Source organism: Cajanus cajan, chromosome 2 (genome assembly GCF_000230855.2).
Source record: "Cajanus cajan strain Asha chromosome 2, NIPB_CcT2T_4, whole genome shotgun sequence".
In the NCBI taxonomy this organism is placed as follows: Eukaryota; Viridiplantae; Streptophyta; class Magnoliopsida; order Fabales; family Fabaceae; genus Cajanus; species Cajanus cajan.
This window is the reverse complement of record NC_138518.1, coordinates 62458681-62474670: the sequence shown is the minus strand read 5'-3', so window position 1 is coordinate 62474670 and position 15990 is coordinate 62458681. Positions and strand designations below refer to the sequence as shown.

Sequence of the window (15990 nt, the reverse complement as noted above, 5' to 3'; positions counted from 1 at the left end):
TTTTATTTTAAAAATTGAAAAGAAATATTACTTTTTTTTTTAAGGGAAGAAATATTACTTTTTAAAATTACTTTATTAAACATTTTTTATTTTTAGAAACAAAAAACTAATTTTCAAAAATAAGAGTCAAAGTTGAGTTTTTTTTTTCTTTCTAACCTAACTTACAATTCAATTCATTCTTTATATATACTTTTAATTGTTTACCAATAAGGTCTAACATAATAAATAGATAGCTGAATTTCTTGAACATGTTGTTAGGGATTCAATTCTTAGTCATGTATATAGAAAATACTATGAGTCTATTTAAATAAATTAGAAATACTCTTGAGAGTTTCTCTTCTGAAGATAAATAATTTTTTTATGATAGAGAAGCTTTAAAAAACGTTTATAAGCTCATATTCACACAAACTTTATATTGAAAGAGGCAAAATCCACTTTAGTAATGTTTATATCTCGAAATAAATTAGTCTATGACTATTCTCAGTGACTTAGTTTTTTTTTTTTTTAAATAAAAAAAGACTTTTAACATTTTTCTTCGGTGGTGAATCACTAACTCAAATGTATAAACCTAAAGCTTTCTTGAAGCATAAGTTTTCTAAGAGACTAAATTTTAAATACTTAATTTACAAAATCCCAACTAACAATTACAAGACATACATGTAGATGAGAGGATATTATTAAAACAAAAAATCTGAAAGTATAAATACAACGTTAAATCTTGATAAATCATACACGATTGAAAGTATATCCTGACGCGCCCTTGAGTTGTGAGATTAAATTCCTTATTATCACCACAAGGAACAGCAAAGATTAGTCTTCTTCACAAATGATACGTTTATGACTTGAACCTTTGTCCTGTCTCCTTGTTTTTTCTTTAATTTTTGTGTCTTGTCCTGTGTCTTGTGCAACATCTATCAAGAGAAAGGATCCCATCTTAATGCAATATTCTTTTTAATTTGATAAAAAGAGAAGTGGTTTTTGTTTTTGCTACTAAAATTGTTGCTATAAATAGCCTCGTAGGCAGATCATGGTTATTCTCATAATTTGACAAACCCTTCCCACCTGCCATTCTCTCTTTTCAAACGTCACAAAGCCAATATTTGCACACTATTGGTAACCACCAATTACTACAAATAAGGAAAGGAAGAACTTGTGTGTGTACTTGACATGCCTTTGTATTGCAATTGTTCTATCTTGGGTGCAAACATCCCACGTACCTTAGGACTAGGAACAACAAGTGACAAGTACACACTCAGCCAATCAAAAGCATCAGGTTCAGCTTCTCTAAACCTTAAATCCTCCAATACCCCCCCAACCCACATTGCATTTGTGTCAAAATTTGACCAAAGTTTTTCTTCTCCAATTATGGAGGAGGACCGCAAAATGTTTGGTCTTGTCTCAGAACCGGAGGAGTATTGCAAAGAGTTAGATGTTGCTGTCAGAGCAGTTCAGATGGCATGCTTCCTCTGTCACAAACAGCTAGACAATTTCATTCCCAAGTCCACCAGCAACAACCATAATTCTCCTCTCAAAGTTGCAGGTGAATGCTCCACATCTCTCTGATTTGTTTAACCCTTTTGTTTTCATATATATAGAGTTGACGGGGAAAAATTTTACACTCAATTTAGCAAGATTAAATATGTTTTACATAGCATGATTTAAATAATACAAAAGTTTGTGGTGGTGTAAAAACATATTTATGGAAGTATATATAGGAATAAAAATGTAAAACACATCATATATTAGTGTCACACTGTCACATCATCCATCAGAAAATTGAAGTGTTGATATAAGCACTAAAATAAATCATTTTTAAGTGTAGAAAACTCAAAGATAAAGTTTGTGTTACTACGGGAAACATAAATAATTATAAAGTTTGTGTTACTACAAGGGACAACATAAATAATTAAACATTTAATTTAAAAATCTAATTAAAAAAATCAACTTTATAAGTTTGTCTTTTATATGTATAGAATTTTATATTATCTTCTTTCCTTTATAATAATTGTTTATGATTGTTTTATACAAATTAATAAATTTAATAAATTTATCTATTTTTCATGTAATAAATACATATTAGTTGTCATGTATAAATTAACTAAAAGTTAAAAGTTAAGTAAAATATAAAAATATAATTGATAATATAATAATTAATATTGTCTTAAAATTTAAAAATAATAAATAAATAAAAATAAAATTTTACTAAAAAATTGACAGATAAAAGAAATCGAGAGTATTATATATTTAAAATCAAATCTCTTGGGTGTAGACACATATAAGAAGAAAAAATTAAGTAATAAATATGATTGGTACTCTATTATGATAAAACGGGAGAAATAAAGAGCATGTTTGAGGAAGATTATAACATTCTATTTCAACTGTGTTTTTTTTTTTTTTTGGAAAATTTGTTTACAAAAAAACCTATGTTTAGAATAACAATCTAAATTTATAAATAATATTTTTTTTCTTGATATATAAGCTATTTTTATCAAGCTGAAAAATTGAAATTTATGATTATTACTCAATAATTTTTTTCCTTTTAAGCTGATTTCTATATAGAAATTGATTTTATTGGTGTAACTAAATGAAATTAAACATCTTACAATTACTTTTCAGCAAATTTATTCAAACAAAATTTTATTTTAATTATAATCAGTTATATATATATAACCTATTATTGAAATAATTCCACAATTTTTCCTAACACACCTAATGAAAAAGTGGAAAGTGTGCAACTGGTGTGATCACTATTTGATGCTGATGAGAACATCATTACTCTATGTATTTATAAACAAGTGGTGAACTTGTGGGGGAGAATCTGAGTTCGACTCGAACAATACACAGCCTCAAAACGAATATTAGTTTCATAATAAATTCAAAGGGAAAAAGTTTATGAAGATAACTAGAAGTTTCACTAGAGCCAAACACTTTAAGTATGGTGACTGTCAAAAATAAAATTAACAGATGATGAAAAATAACAATATTGAAAAGGAAAATATGTAGCATATTAAATAATTTAATATTTACTGATGTTTAAATACTTTAGAACATTTAATAATATTTATTTTTGATGAAATTTAATAATATTTATTCAATACATCTAATTACATGCACGTAAATACACAGTAGAAGACCCATATATATTACGAATTTGTTGGTCAGTAGATTTGGTCATTTGGCTTTAAACTAGAGAAGAGAAGTTGCTTTTGTAATTGATCACCTTCGAATTATGACACTGGCTTCTTGATTAGTGATTAGTACGGGACAAGAGAGGAAACATAACATTGTCTGATACACAAAGGACACAATTATCAAAATTAATACTGAGTCAATGAAAAATTATTGATGAGAAAGGTCTATCAAGTATGGAGGCTTCAAGATTTTCAAAAGCTCGTGACTCGATCTTAAAAGGGCAATAATGTGTCGGTAAAATTAAGCTGGCTTTCTACAAACTCTTTCAGTGTCTTTGTCCTGTTCCACAAACAAACTGATTTGACTGAATTCAATTATTTTCCAAGGTCTGCTAATTGGAAATATTATACTAAAGATTCATGAATATGTAACTTTTCTTTTCTTGTTGATTGCTCCCTTGCCCTCCAAGTGAAGAAGCATATATATATATATATATTAAAAACCTACCTATTTTTTATTTTGTTTACAAAAGAAGAAAAACAAGGGACAATTGCAAAGGGAGAGGATAAGCTTGAAGAAATTGTTACTAGAAGGAAATCTTGAAAATATATTGGTCATGCAAGATCTTCATAATGAATTTAAATAATATACCTTATCCTATTTACTCTTTTTGCAAAGTATTTATGCTGACTTTTGTATCGAGCCATAATCAAATTAATGCCGTTCCCTTTTCATTATATTTCCTTATTAGTCTCTGGATTTTGTTAATAAAACTTTGTTTTAGAGCATGATTGATTAGTCTACTCATATCAGATTGAATTGTACTCTTCATTATGTAATTTACATAGGTTGGAGTATCAAAGCAATTGTCAGCTGGATATTGTTTGAGTGTTTAGGGGGTGAAAATGTCTCAATTGTTACTGAAGAGGATGTTCAGACACTATCCAATACTAATGCATCTGAACTGTTGGAAGCTGTGGTTAAAACCGTGAATGAATGCCTGGCTGAAGCACCTCGATTTGGAGTTGAAGAGCCAAAATCAGCTCTTGGAACTTCACAGGTTCTTCAAATCATTGGTCGCTGCAACTCAGTTGGAGGTCCTTCTGGAAGATTTTGGGCACTTAGTCCTCTTGATGGTATAATAGGGTCTTCATGTGGTGATCAATATGCTGTAGCTTTATCACTCATAGAGGATGGAGAAGTGGTGCTTGGAGTTCTTGGCTGTCCTAACTACCCTATGAGAAAGGACTGGTTTAGTTATCAGCACAGCTATCTAAGGATTATATCTAAGTTGACTTCACCGACCTCTGAAACTTGGAATGAAGGTTGTGTAATTTATGCTAAAAGGGGTAGTGGCAAGGCTTGGATCCAACCACTGCTCCATGCCAATAAGAAGTTTGTGTGGCCAAACCATGCAAAACAAGTTTCAGTCTCTTCCATTGACAACCCTGCATTGGCCACCTACTGTCAACCAATTGAGAAGGCCAATTCAAGCCACTCTTTTGCTGAAGGACTGGCTCACAGTGTTGGTCTCAGGTACATTTTTATTTCATCAAATTTAAATTTTCAATCAAGTAATGCTATGTGTACAACAACTTGTCTAAAATATTATTTTTGTGCCTATCTCTTTCTATCATTAATAAATATCTATCTCAATAATAAATAAAGTGATACAGAGATAAACACAAAAGCAATGTTATTAGAGTTGTACAATTTTTGTTGTACCTGTAACATTATTCATATTAGTCATCCTCTTTGTCTTTTGACTTTTGCCTTGAGTGGCTGTACTGTGTCTAGGCATTCAAACATAGCATTTATTCCCAAGCTGAAAACTGTTAAATATTGAAGGTCACCAAAGACAACATAAATTTTCTAGCATAGTTTAGAAGGTAACTATTGTTCATCATTTATATGCAGTAATCAGCCATTAAGGGTATGCAGCATGATGAAATATGCGGCAATAGCATGTGGGGATGCTGAGGTTTTCATGAAGTTTGCAAGGGCCGGTTACAAGGAGAAAATATGGGATCATGCTGCTGGTGCTATCATCATACAAGAGGCTGGAGGCATGGTAACAGATGCTAGGGGGCATCCTCTGGACTTCTCAAAAGGTTTATATTTAGAAAGGCTTGATCGTGGTATAGTTGCTTGTGCTGGAGCCTCATTACATGAGAAGATCATCGATGCTGTTGATGCTAGCTGGGTCTCTTCTTGTCTTTGAGACTGTATCTAATAATCTACTTGATCTACAGGTGTATAGTATATATACCGCAATTATGTGAATGTATAATCTTTTCTTGTCTGTTATGCGTAGTATCTTAAGAAACCCTGATTATAAACATCAGTTATTGTTATTGTTGATGTATTGGTGTCAGCTTTTTAAGCTGAAATTGTTTTTGTTTAAAATGATGTGGATAAAAGGTTATGGCTGTTTCTTTGTATTCTGAATGACATTTACTAAAACATGGATATTCTTGAAGAGAGCTTCATAGGCCTATAACTAATGTGAATATGTCAAATTGCTTAACTTCTTGTTAGCATCTAAAAATTATTGATGGTCAATCAGTCCACCAAGTACTGCATTATAGATTTGAAGAAACAAAAATTTGGTTAAGAATAGTGACAATTATCCAACTTGTGGATTATTACTACTTTTATCCTCTTCTCAGACTCACTGGAAGTTGCATATGAGACATAAGTGCTGCCTCTTAACGTAATATAAAAATAACATCCACCATTCGTTTTGAAGAAAATTGATAAGAAAAAAAGCTAAAAGAAATATTATTTGTAGAAGAGAGAAAACTTACATACTCACGAGAGAATTGAGAATAATGGAAGGATAAAATTTTATTGATCGCACATATGCACTATATTGCATGCAATTGATGTCATGTATTCATACTAGTCTTGTATCACATACAATCTATTAACCTTTCATAGATTCGAAATAATCACTCCCACCATCAGAGTTAGCCAACTAACAAATTTGTTGTACTAACCATTCACTCGACGGACTTAACCAAACGCACCGAGAGATAACACACTTCAAATTACTATGCAACACCATTTGGTAAAAAGGATGTCTCTAAAACATGAACATATGACATCTTCATTCCGATTAATTAAACCCTAAACTCTAAATTTGAAAAGTTGTTTAGAAAATGTTAGATATGAAATTTTTTTTACTTTTGAAAATCTAATATAAAAAATGTTAACTTTTCACACTTGATTTGTTATTTAAAAAATAACATTCCTAAAAAATATTATTTTTCAAAAATGATTTTTCATAGATTTTCCAAACTAACTTTCTCAAAGTAAACAACAAAATTTTAATGCAATAATTTTCAAGTATTATTTAAAAATATTTTCAAAAATATTTATAACCAACAAAACAAATTTTTTTAATTCCTAAAAATCATGGCTTCCAAAATTTATAATTCTCATGAATCATGATTTGTAAATATAAAAAAATTTCCAATTTACCAAATGCACACCCCCTTAAAGTTGAGCAGTGAATTTGTTTTACAAAATGTTTGGTTATTTAGAACTTAAAAAAAAAAAATCAATGCAAAAATTATGATTAATAATTTAGGGGAAAATAGTATTTCTAATTAAAAAAAAATCAAGTACATGTCCCTGTAAGTTGTCACCAATATTAAAGTTTGATATTCATGGACAAAGCCTAGGATTGTTCCTTATCAGCATTAGGACTATTATAGCGAGAGCTAAATGATGGATTAGTCTCTCTTCCCTCGTTCCATCTCCAACTTTCTGTGATTGCCTCACCCTCTTCCAAGATAGCTAGATTAGCTAGTGTGTCAATTATTTAGTTAGCTGGTGAATTAGTTAAGCATTGTGAGAATTAGAGAAATAAGATATGTCTACAAATAACTAGTCCAAGCTCTACAAACCACATTAATAAGTAGCATGTTATACAAGAGAAAAAGAAATAAATAAATAACAGCTGTAAACAAAAATCATGCTGAGAAGAATACTTTTGTTGACAATTTCTGTGGCTTACAATATACAACATTGATCGACAAGACGATTAATCATATCGCCGCCCTCATGGCTCCCCTAGCAGCCTCCCGTTTCATCTCAGCAGCCTTACCACTGCCACGGAAGTACATGTATACTTGCTGTATGGCAACCCAAGAAACAATGAGTAAGCAAATCATGACATTCAAAATGCTTTAGATGATTGGAAACTTCAACAAACGTAATCAAACCTGAATAACCCAGATGCTGATCAACGTTTCAATGCAGAATAATCCAAATCCAATGAAGTAGAAAATCTACAAGACAACCGGAGAAAATCGTAACAAAAGATCAATCATTTGTAGCATCTGCAAAGGGATGATGCATTGACAATTAAATAGTATTATGTGGGAAAATAATTCATGACAGGCACTCTTACCCCAATCAAAGCATGGTCGCCCAGCACATCTATGGCAGACAGAATGCCCCTGTATCAATGAATACAGTGTCAAGTCAACCACTATGTTAAAAGAACGAGAATAACTTCAGCCTCTTGAAGACATGAAACATGATCCCCTCCTCTCTTATTTATAGGAAATATGCCCCAATTATTCTCAATCTCAACCCGACCAACATATCAATGACACTTTCACTAAATAGATTTCAAACAATAAACTTCTTATAAAAAGAACCAGAAGTAGTAATATATATCTAACAGATTTCAAATCAGGTAATTCAAGAGGAGGGTGATGATGGACATATCCTAAAGTCCATTCTTTTTTAATAGATACGTCATTTACTTCTATTTGAGAAGGGAAAGAAAAAAAGAAACCTATCTTATACAAGGAAAATGAATTTGAATTCTTAGTTTCCTTGTGACAAAAATAAAGCAATATGAGCAGTGTTGGCATGTTAAATTGAGAACATATATGAAGTTGACGTACGTCAGGGATTTTCCCTTGAAAACTATAGGAGGAGCAACCGCAGCTAAGATGCAGAATCCTATGTGAATCTGTCAGCAAAATAAGAAACGAAGATGATTAGATTTCTTCCTCCTTTTGAAGCATAGCTTATGCACATTATGAAGTATAATCCATTTACCAGATACAACAAGAAAAACCATCCAAATTTCAAAGCACTTTCACTCCTGCAAAAAAGAGCAGCATATTCAAGATCAACAGTATGGCCAAATAAAAAAGATGAAAATATGCATGCATGTTTGACTATTGCTCTCACGAATGCTTCAAAGCATAAAGCAAAGCTTTCTGCAGGGACTGGCCATCTCATCAAAACATGCAACACCAACAATAGGGTCACACTTGGATGAATAACTAATTAATTGATTTTAAATTAAAGAAGGAAAAAATAAATAGAAAGAAAAAAGGTTAAAGTACATTAAACTCATAGTTGGAAAGCCTCCTCAATTGCAGTCACCCCTAACATGCCTTAATGGCAGCCCATTAGAGTTGCTTGTCCATGTCTCCAAAAGGTCTAGCTATGGAGGAACTGACTAAACAAGCTGAGTGAAGCATCATAGAGTGCAACCGCTAAGATGTCGACTCTTAGGGAATAAAGATTTCACATCAATTAGAGATATGAACAATGTAATCTTTATAAAGATTGGATAGTCCTCACCTTACAAGTCTATTTTGTAAGGCTAAGTTAAGCCCTAAACCTAAATTCTAACATGATAAGACTCATAAGGCCCCAAGGTTGAATCATTAAAACCCAAACATGCCTCAGTTCTCCAAAACAATTTTTAGTCTTATTATACAAGTTATAAATAAATGCTCACTAATTGCAGTTGGATAATACATTTAAAAAAAAATAAAACAACTAAGTGTATGTAAGCATTGAAAAATTTACCTAAAAGCACGATATAATGGGCGGTACCACAGAACATATGCTCCAGGAACTCCTGCTATGAAGTAGATTATGGAAAGAAACCATATTTTTACACCTACAACAAAGTCAAGTTCCATATCCATGGAGTTTGAAAACATCAGATTTGTAATTTGAGCTGTATAATAACCTATGAAAATATTCTATGTATCTAAACTCACCTTCACCCTTAATCCAAGCTGAAGTAACAGCTATAACATTCCATAAAAGGCACAACACTAATCCTGCAAAATAGAACTATTTATCAATGCAGTGAACAACATCTCAAGCTTGCAATGATTTTGGGTATAAAATTACATGACTTACAAGATAACTATTGATAGATGCATGTATTGTGACCATAATTCAAAACATGTGATCATGCTAAGAACAAATAAATAGAGAATGCATTTATCAGGCCATTATCTTACTCAACAAACAGATTAGTTCCAAGCATACAGGTTGAAGGTTCCAATTTTCAAATCAATCATTCAGACAAAACTAGATATTCAGAGCATCTCCCCTCTCTTCAAGGCTTCTTTTTTTATATGTTTCGTTTGAAGAGAAAAAAAATTGGGAGTAGAAAAGAAGAAAAGGCTCCCAATTGTTACTTTCCTGGAGAAAGTGTGAAGTTTTTGTCATTGATGCATGATGCCAATTAAATGATAATTAAGTAAAAAATCTTTCTTTTAAATTAACTTATACATAGCATAAATCAAAAGGCACAAAGGTTATAATATCAATCATCTGCAGAGAATGCACAAAGGATCCCTGAAAAAGAATTGACCTAAGAAGAAATTGAAAAATAAAAAGAAATGATAATAAATGTGCAGGAAAATAGCATCAAGAACTGCTGGCTAAAAAACAATGCCATAATAGCAACCAAGATCCAAGGCTGCCCCCCCCCCCCCCCCCAAAAAAAAAAAAAACAATAAATAAATAAAAGGATAACATACCTAACAGTGTAGTAAACGCAACATATTGCAATTTTTGAAGATGAATTGGAATTTCATTAGCAATGTCATGATGGATAATTGGGAAAAACGGTGGCCAATTCTTCTCCTCAAGAACAATTCCAGCTGCAAAACAAAAATGTAAATACCTACTAAAAGAATTAAGCAGAACTAAAATTAGTGCATATAATTTAAAGACATCTATAGAAATCTGCAGCATCACCAATCTTCCATTAATCAATTGAATGCCAACACAAACATAAACACCCCTCCCCCCACAATAATTTGGGGAAAAAAACTAGCAACAGAAACAAGTGGTTTTTAAAAGCAATTAAGGAAGCAAACTTCAAATACAGAACCAGGAAATGTAAATCACCTCGTGCAGCAGCTTCTTCTTTCCGTCTCACTTCCTGAATTTGACAAATAAAAAAAATTAAAATATATGTGAATTTCCAGGCATTTGTAACAGAAAGGTCAGTAGACAAACCTTTATGTATATAAAGTTAATGAACAAATATCAGTGTGAAAACTCTAAATATTGAATAGAAGATGGCATGAATTGATGAGGGGGCTTATTTAAGATCCATATTTCCATTGGCCAACCTATTTTCTCATCATAACAATTTCAGATGCCCTCATCATATTCATATTCAAACTTATTTTCCCATTCATAAAAAATTAAAAAAAAAATCCAAACATCAGGTAATATAATCAATCAGATTCAGTTCAAATTCTTGATGTGTGTAGAGAGTGTAGACACATAAATATATGGGAAATGATTCACTTAAGGAATAAGTGTTGGACACCTAGGTTTCCATCACCTACTCCACTCAATAATAACAGCGAGAGCGCTTTTAGGGATCATTCTTCAATACGGGTGTTTGTAGAGAACTTTTTAACTTCTCATCTAATTTAATTTTTTACTTACCCAATTCTTTTAACCTGAAATTATCTTCCCCAAGAGTATTGTTAAGGGTTAGTTTTCTACTAAAGCATTTTCAGAGATTCTTTTAACTTTTTATATAATTCAATTCTTTTTATAATATTTATTTATGAATTAAATTTTAATATTTTGTATAAAAATTATCAATAATCCAAAATAATCTTGTATTGCAATTTAAATTATTTATCATAAATCTAAAATATAATTTATATGTTTCAAAATATATATTTATAAAAAAACAAATATAATTTATATATATATATATATAAATATAATATTTATTTGTATATATAATTTATTATAAAAAAATTAATATATAATAAACATTTAGCCTGTGAAATGCACAGGCTAAAATATTAGTTTTTTTTTCATAGAATACAAATTCAACAAATCAAACAACAATCCTAAAATATCAACTTTATTTAGGATTGATCTCAACCAACAAAGAGACAACAAAAAATCCCATGGTATACCTGTTCTCTTCTTCTCAATTCAGTTTCCTTGGATTGAAGTTCCTTCTCCTTCTTTTTCAAATCCTAATGTTGTAATAGATCATAATTAGCAAAACCACAATCAATACTTGCAACAACACATTATAAATGGGAAAAGCAGTGAGGATTTCAACAACCTCAATTTTACACATACCGTTGATGTATCAAGAGGTATATCAACTGTCGCACCAAAGCCATAATTATAATCAACAGGCTCGGGTTTAAGAGGTGAAAGCCTTGAATTTGTGGCAGCAGGAACACTTCCAGGATTCTAACATTTTAAAAGCATTATGACACATTAAGTAAATTGCAACAGATTTGTAGCCTCCTATGAGCATCCAATATATAATGTACTTAATAAATAAAATAAAATAAAGCTGGTCATGACATGAACCTTGACCCAAGAGTACAGCTAGAATAAGGATGGTGCCATGACAAGGTAGTGAAAACTGAAAACTGAAAATTTCCCTTTATTTAAATGGATAAGATAATTCCATGATGTATTATCACAAGGAATGTGGGAGGAGACACCAGCAGGCAGGTGCTCTGACCCCCCAACCCCCAGCTCACGTCTTCCTTTTCCTCAATAATTTTACTTTCCAAATGTTTTACTGGTATCCGCAACATCTAAATTTTCTTCTCTCATCTATCACTATCAGTTCATTCCTTGTTAAGAAAAATGTCAATATCACAATCATGCACCTAATAAACACCACACAACATCATTATTACACTTTTAGTTATTTTGTTATCCACAGAGACCAGAGACCTTAGGTATCTTGTGGGCTTATAATACTTCTTAAAATCTTAGCAAACCTAATATGTGTAAATTAAAAAATAAAAAAGATATATTTGACATTACCTCTTCATTTTGCAATGTCAATCATTAAAAGTAAACTTAAATATGTTTTTAATCCCTCAAATAGTACGAGGTAAATATTTTTTTGGTCCCTCAAATTTATAATTAATCTCTAGTCCCCATAATTTGATGAGAGAAAAAAAAAAAAAAACTTATTCTAGTCCTTGTGCCCAAATTCCATTAGTGAATTTGCCGCATAAAACTCACTGTTGAATCTACCACACAAAATCCACCTACTAAGACCCTTTTAAGTAAAAACATCATACTAAACTCAATGCTTCGCAATTAACTCAATATGCCGCTGTTAGTGATGCTGCAGGTAATCTAGAGGGACTAAAACAAGTTTTTTGGAAATTTTAGGGACTAAAAATTTAATTTTAAATTTGGGAGACTAAGAACAAACTTACCCCAAATTTCAGGAACTTAAAACATATTTAAACCTTAAAATTATATATGATTTTAAAATACTGAATACAAATTTAGGATACCCTTATATATATATATATATATATATATATAGAAAGAGAAGGAATCTATTTACTCCAAGAGTAACTCTTGGTATACTTACTCCACTTGAATAACTCATGTTCTACATATAATCAACAATCTAACTGTTGAATTAAAAGTTCTTAATACATAAATTAAGTCTGCAAATTTTTAAAAAAATTTAAAAACTATTTGATATTTCATTTAATTAATTCAAATTGATGGATAATCATAAAAACATTATATGTGTTGATTTGAATTTATATAACAAAGTATTATATAGTTTTCAATTTTTTAATTTGCAAAATTTTAAAAAATTTGACACACACACACACACAAAAAGTAATTTAAGTTTGATTGGCCTGATGCCTTTCTCCTTACAGCTGGATCCTGTTAGTTTATGCCAGATTTGAAGAAAACATATAACTATTCCAGCAGAGAATAATTATCCCCAATTCTCAAACAGCTGAATTCTAAAATCCTCAACTACAAACTCTAGTTTCCTAATTGTAAATACATCATAATTTAATATAATTATTATAATTGTTATCTCCTCGTAGAGCATTAGCGTAATACCAATAAGAATATACAACTGTAACGTACATCCATATAAGGCACCCAAATATATATTTTGATGTGTATGAACAAATTATAAGTCACTATCATTTTTTTTTATTTCTTAATTTTTGTTGCAAGAGTCTCTCATTGATATTCAAGGGTTTTCAATCAGATGTCCAATTAGGTAATCCTTTATATGCTCTACTTTTAAAAACTTTTACCCTTCCCTGTCTTGCCTTGTAAAATTATAGTTCTGGTCTCTTAGTTAGACACAAGGTTCAATTTTGGTCCCCCTAATTTTAATGGAAATAATGTTGCCCCGATAGTTTCCAAATTGATGCAATTATATCCCCAAGCCAGATTGATGTTGCCATGTTGACAAGGCGTTCATTTTTCTTAATGTGGCATTGGGCAGTAAACATTGTTAAGAGTTTAAATAAGAGGGACCAAAATATAAATTTAGTAAAATATAACAAGAAAACCAATAATTGTAATTTAGCCTCCCCATTCTTCAACCACTAAACAGCTAACTGTGGGGTTTTGATTCTTCAACCACAAGTCACTACTCAGATTTTAATGGAATAAATTGCATTTATGGATTCTTTAGGGTGTTCGACCAATGTTAGCTTTAGGGAAATATATTGTTATTATGATTATGCATTTTAGTTTCTGTTTTTCATAACTGTATAATGTTCCACCATTGAGGATATTTTATGCTTCTGATTTGTTAAATATTCCTTTATTTCTAATCAAATTCTTCTTTTCAGCGTTGATATGCTTAGCAAACCAAAATCTAATTAATACAATATAATACACACACACACACACAATAACATTTGGAACAACTTTATATAACCTGTATATTTTCCGATTATAGTTACATAAACACACCACTATTTATCCTCAATCAAGGGGAAATCATCTCAGTGTCTCTTTCAAATAAATCATTATCAGGAACTCAAGTCTGTAGTTAATATTTAATCAATCCTATGTGATCAGGAGTTTTACAGTTTTTCTTTAAATGAAGAATGGATACGAAAACTTCTAGAATCCCATCTTCCCCAATGGACCAATTACTTCTTGTTAACTCACCAAAAGTTATTAGACACTCTGAAGTTAAGAAACACGGTATCAACATCTGTATCTGCATGTGCATCTGCAAGCAAATCTCAAGGACACGTGAAAGATGCGTCCAGAAAGTTTGAGCTTAATCCTAAAGGTAATTTCTTAAGGCCAAAACATCATCAAAAAACACCAAACTCTACATGAAGAAGCAGATAGAACAAAACCTATAACTATCTTAAAACAGATACATATACAAACATCCTCCAAAACCGGTTTCCTCAACCACTACTTCAATTACATATCAAACAAGTGAACCAAAATCAACAACAATTCAAAAACAAAATTTTGACCAAAATAGAATGCTGAAACATCCCCAGAACAGGATCAAATCAAGTTCAACACAATACTGCATACCCAGTTCATAAAATCTAAACTTTGGCAAAAAGCAGAAGTGGTGGACACAGAAAGAAGGACTTACAGAGAAGGGGTTAACTTCTTCCTCGTCGAAGGGGTTACTGTCATAGCGACCAGCCATGGGAACTGGAATGCAGAGATCTGGGACTCTGCTGCACAGAATAAAGTCAAATGGGTAATAAAAAAAGAAAAAGAAAGGATTTTGGAGTGATGAGATTTGAAAGTATGAAACTTGTTACAGAATTAGAAGGTGAGGAAGGTAAAGTAAGGGTTGCAAAGAAAGGAGAAAAATTGCAGCTACAGATACAAAGGAATTGTCTTTGGTCAGCTTAATACAGAAGAAAATAAAGAGACAGCTCTGCTTTCATCTTTGCTTTCCCACATACTATATTGGTTCAATACATGTCCCTAAATTTTTTAATTAAATTTTTTAACTAAAAATTGTAATTATATTAGATGATAATATAGTTTTTTATATTATTAATATATGATAATATGGTTTTTATATTATTAATATATGAATTATTTATTCTATAATAATCATGATAAAATCATACTTGGAATGATTTTTTATTGATTGAGAATATAAATAAATAAATAAATACAGCCACAATAAATTCATAGGAGTTTTTTTTTTTTTAGTTTTTACGATAAAAGTCGTTTTAAATGTGCAATATGTAACAGCAAGTAAGTTATTAACATTATGATTTTTTTAATTATTTTTATGTATCAATATTCAATAGTAAATTAAAAAATTAATTGGATGGATTAGTGGTTGGCGTTGCGGTTCATATATATTTGGCAGATAGTGTCATCCTAACTACTATAGAAGTGCATTTGAGGACAAAGGCATATTCAAATGTTCTTTTGAAATAATTGTATCTCACCCTTACCCATGATGAAAAAAGAAAACATAATAATTTTTTTTGTCCGAATATAATTTGTGTATTTGTTGTTAGAACAAGCCAAAAACATTTCAAATTGTGTTTTTGCTGTTAGAAACAAGCCAAAAATTCAAATTTTGATTCCCTGAGATCCCCCAGAACTTTAATTCAAAATCATGTCATTTTCTAAGTGGGATGGTAAATGTTGTTTGTTGCGACTTGCAACCTCATAAACACACAAGTGCTTCTTTGGGGGAAAATGGCCTTCTTTTCCGTACTTAAGTTTTATACAAGATATAATTCATTACAATGAATTCCAATAACATTTAAGAATAAAACGTGCACA

The 15990-nt window shown here is 30.9% G+C and overlaps 2 protein-coding genes across 3 annotated transcripts; one reads left to right on the top strand and one right to left on the bottom strand.

Moving 5' to 3' along the window:
- Positions 1 to 830: 830 nt before the first annotated feature.
- On the top strand, positions 831 to 5611 carry LOC109804862 (3',5'-bisphosphate nucleotidase AHL). The gene is made up of 3 exons (XM_020366749.3): positions 831 to 1540; positions 3981 to 4668; positions 5050 to 5611. Exons 1-3 carry the CDS (start codon positions 1168 to 1170, stop codon positions 5351 to 5353), a joined length of 1365 nt encoding a protein of 454 aa, XP_020222338.1. The 5' UTR covers positions 831 to 1167; the 3' UTR covers positions 5354 to 5611.
- Positions 5612 to 7010: 1399 nt separating this feature from the next.
- Positions 7011 to 15137, bottom strand: LOC109804863 (secretory carrier-associated membrane protein). Of its 2 annotated transcripts, XM_029272683.2 has the most exons (13): positions 15000 to 15137; positions 14825 to 14912; positions 11533 to 11649; positions 11361 to 11423; positions 10321 to 10354; positions 9948 to 10070; positions 9174 to 9236; positions 8977 to 9070; positions 8212 to 8257; positions 8055 to 8122; positions 7550 to 7598; positions 7362 to 7427; positions 7011 to 7271 (listed from the first exon to the last, which is right to left on the bottom strand). In XM_029272683.2, exons 2-13 carry the CDS (start codon positions 14879 to 14881, stop codon positions 7185 to 7187), a joined length of 867 nt encoding a protein of 288 aa, XP_029128516.1. In that variant the 5' UTR covers positions 14882 to 14912; positions 15000 to 15137; the 3' UTR covers positions 7011 to 7184. The 2 variants fall into 2 exon arrangements, with proteins under 2 accessions (XP_029128516.1, XP_029128514.1); XM_029272681.2 differs by having other exon boundaries at positions 14825 to 15129.
- Between the last annotated feature and the right edge of the window lie 853 nt (positions 15138 to 15990).